The 2,923-nt window shown below is 44.0% G+C and overlaps 1 protein-coding gene across 1 annotated transcript; it reads right to left on the reverse strand.

The window, feature by feature from the left end:
• Positions 1-1,688: 1,688 nt before the first annotated feature.
• On the reverse strand, positions 1,689-2,717 carry LOC122701874 (olfactory receptor 226-like). The gene has a single exon (XM_043915282.1). It carries the CDS (start codon positions 2,715-2,717, stop codon positions 1,689-1,691), a length of 1,029 nt encoding a protein of 342 aa, XP_043771217.1.
• Positions 2,718-2,923: the final 206 nt, after the last annotated feature.

Consider the following 2,923-nt stretch of genomic DNA (forward strand, 5'->3'; position numbering starts at 1 on the left):
GGTTGCCATTTCCTTCTCCAATGTGTGAAAGTGAAAAGTAAAAGTGAAGTCGGTCAGTCGTGTCTGACTCATAGCGACCCTATGGACTGCAGCCTACCAGGCTCCTCCGTCCATGGGATTTTCTAGGCAAGAGTGCTAGAGTGGGGTGCCATTGCCATCTCCGATTCCTTCTAGTCATATTTAAATAAATGAACAAATAAGACTGATGCTATTTTGTACAGTGTAGTATTTTGATATTATTCATAACCTAATATTTGCATTTATTATATTAAGAATATTTTTCTGTCATTACCTCTATTTAGATTATAGTATTTTAATGCCTGCATGATATTTCAGTTAATGTATAGAAGAAAAATTAATTAATCATTCTTCTGTGGAAGTTTAGTATATTTCCATATTTTTCTTATAGTAAATACAAATGTCTGTATTTACGATTAAGAAATTTGATATTTCTTAGTCAAATATTTGTGTTTCAAATGTTTTCAATATTTTTAGCATTTATGATACATATTGCCAACTTTTCTTCCAGCAAGGCTGTGCCACTTTGTACCTATTTGTATCCTGGCAAGATGTGCAAGGTTTAGTTTCTGAAACCTGCAAAAACTACCTATAGATGTTACACACATGCTTTGCCTACATGGCTCCAAATTATATTCCTTTACTATATTTTTTTATACCTATCATGTGCTAAACACTATCTGAGCCCTGCTAATAAAGTGATGAACAAACAAATGTGATCTCTGGTTCCTTGGAGCTTATAGTCTAATTAGGGAGACTGAGTATTAAATAAACAACTGCACCCAGTCACTAGTTCAATGTGGGCACTGACCTTGATAAATCAGGAAATGAAGCTCTGAACCCCTGTAGTCCAAGGGGTGATATATTGCCAATACAAAAATTCACTGTTTTCTGTCTCCCTGCCTTGTAATTCACACACTAGAATGATCAGTTATGGTCCCACTCCTTCAGTCGGTATCCTCCAGCTAGAAGAGTTCTCATCCAGAAATCTCCTGATGCTTTTCTATAATGAAGCCAATGCTTCCTTCAATGGCTTTTCTCCTTCTGCTTCCCTTTTTTGTATCTTCCGTCTCAGAACTAAAATTCAGTAACAAACCCATGTAGAGCCACTGAGAAAGATGCTAGTTCTGAGAAAGATGCTATTGGAGTTCAGTCGTGTTTTATGCTCATAGTCATCCCTTCCCACCCCACCAGGATACACGCTTCATGGACCTGTTCTATGTAAATTACAGTAGAGCAGACAATATGAGATCAAGTTCTAGCTTATATGTTAAGACCTTGTCTTGAAGAAATCCAACTTCTAGCTTCTAATTCACCTCTCTTCCGTGTTCTGAATTAGTTCTTTGGTGGTGCCTTGGAAACTCTAGTCCCTAATTTAGGCTCTAAGAGCTCTTCTGCTTTCTTAGAAGACGTAGATCCTAAGTTTAAGAGCTCTGGTGGTGGTAGTTTAGTCACTAAGTCTTGTCTCATTCTTGTGACCCCATGGAGTATAGCCCACCAGTCTTCTCTGTCCATGGGATTCCCCAGGCAGAATACTGAAAGGGGTTGCCATTTCCTCCTCCAGGGGATCTTCCCAACCCAGGGATCAAACCACTTCTCCTGCCTTGCAGGCGGTCTCCTGCATTGTAGGTGGAATTTTTACCACTGAACCACCAGGGAAACCCAGTTATTTATCTAAGATTTAATATCTCCCTTCTACTTGTTGTGCTAGCTTTCCCAGGCTTAGCTAGCGTCATGCCCCTGTGCAGGTGTAGACTACGGCGTAAGGCTCTCTTTACTTCTCGGTTGCGCAGGCAGGAAATGATGGGGTTGAGCAGTGGTACAATGACAGCATAAAGTACAGACACCAGCTTGTTGGTGTCAAAAGCTGAGAGTGCCTTTGGGCGGGCATAGATGAAGATACTGGCTGCATAGAAGATGACCACCACAGTGAGGTGAGAGGCACAGGTGGAAAAGGCTTTGTGGCGCCCAGCAGCTGAGGGAATGCGCATCACAGCACTGGTGATGGCCATGTAGGAGGCTCCAGTGACAGAGAGTGGCCCCAGTAGGATAAAGATGGCCAGGACAAAGTCCGTAAGCTCTGCTGTGGACATGTCAGTGCACGAAAGGTTGAGCAATGGAGAGACATCACAGAAAAAGTGGTTGATGATGTTGGGGCCACAGTAAGAGAGGCGAGAAATGAGGAAAACTTTGACCATGGAAATGCCAAAACCTCCAGCCCAGGAGCCAGCTGCCAGCTGCACACACAGCTGGCCGCTGACAATGACGGGGTAGTGGAGAGGATGGCAGATGGCCACATAGCGATCATAAGCCATAACTGCGAGGAGGACACACTCGGTGCAGCCCAGGCCCAGGAAGAAGTAGAGCTGTGTCATGCAGCCCTCAAAGGAGATTCGCTGTCCACGGCCCCGTTTGGACCCAACAAAGCCAGCGAGCATCTTGGGAATAGTGACTGTCACATACCAAATCTCCAGGAAGGACATATTAGCCAGAAAGAAATACATGGGTTTGTGGAGGCTGGGGTGGTTCCTGATTGCCACAACGATGAGTGTGTTCTCAGTCAGCACCAATACATAGGCTAACAGAGAAAGGGCAAATGATAGTGCCCGCAGTGATCCCGGAGCTGGGAAGCCCAGCAACACAAACTCACTCACTCTCCCACTCTGGTTCTTCCTCTCCATGGTGTCGGCCATGCCCATTGCTTTTCAGGGGAGAATAGAGTGTGTTCAGGAGGCAGCAGCAGAAACTCAGTCTTTCTCTCGCTGGGTTTATAGTGGCAGAGCGCAATGTGAGTAGTGCATGTAATTCATCCCTGAACTGAAGCCATTGGTTTCTTCTGTAATCTGGAAATGAGCTAAGACAAAAGTAGACAGAAATAAACTACCTTGTATTGGAATAGGATGGG

Source organism: Cervus elaphus, chromosome 1 (assembly GCF_910594005.1).
Source record: "Cervus elaphus chromosome 1, mCerEla1.1, whole genome shotgun sequence".
Lineage (NCBI taxonomy): Eukaryota > Metazoa > Chordata > Mammalia > Artiodactyla > Cervidae > Cervus > Cervus elaphus.

Bases quoted from the DNA above. Each gene is read 5' to 3' on its own strand.
- LOC122701874 (XM_043915282.1), bottom strand. From the start codon at position 2,717: ATGGGCATGGCCGACACCATGGAGAGGAAGAACCAGAGTGGGAGAGTG.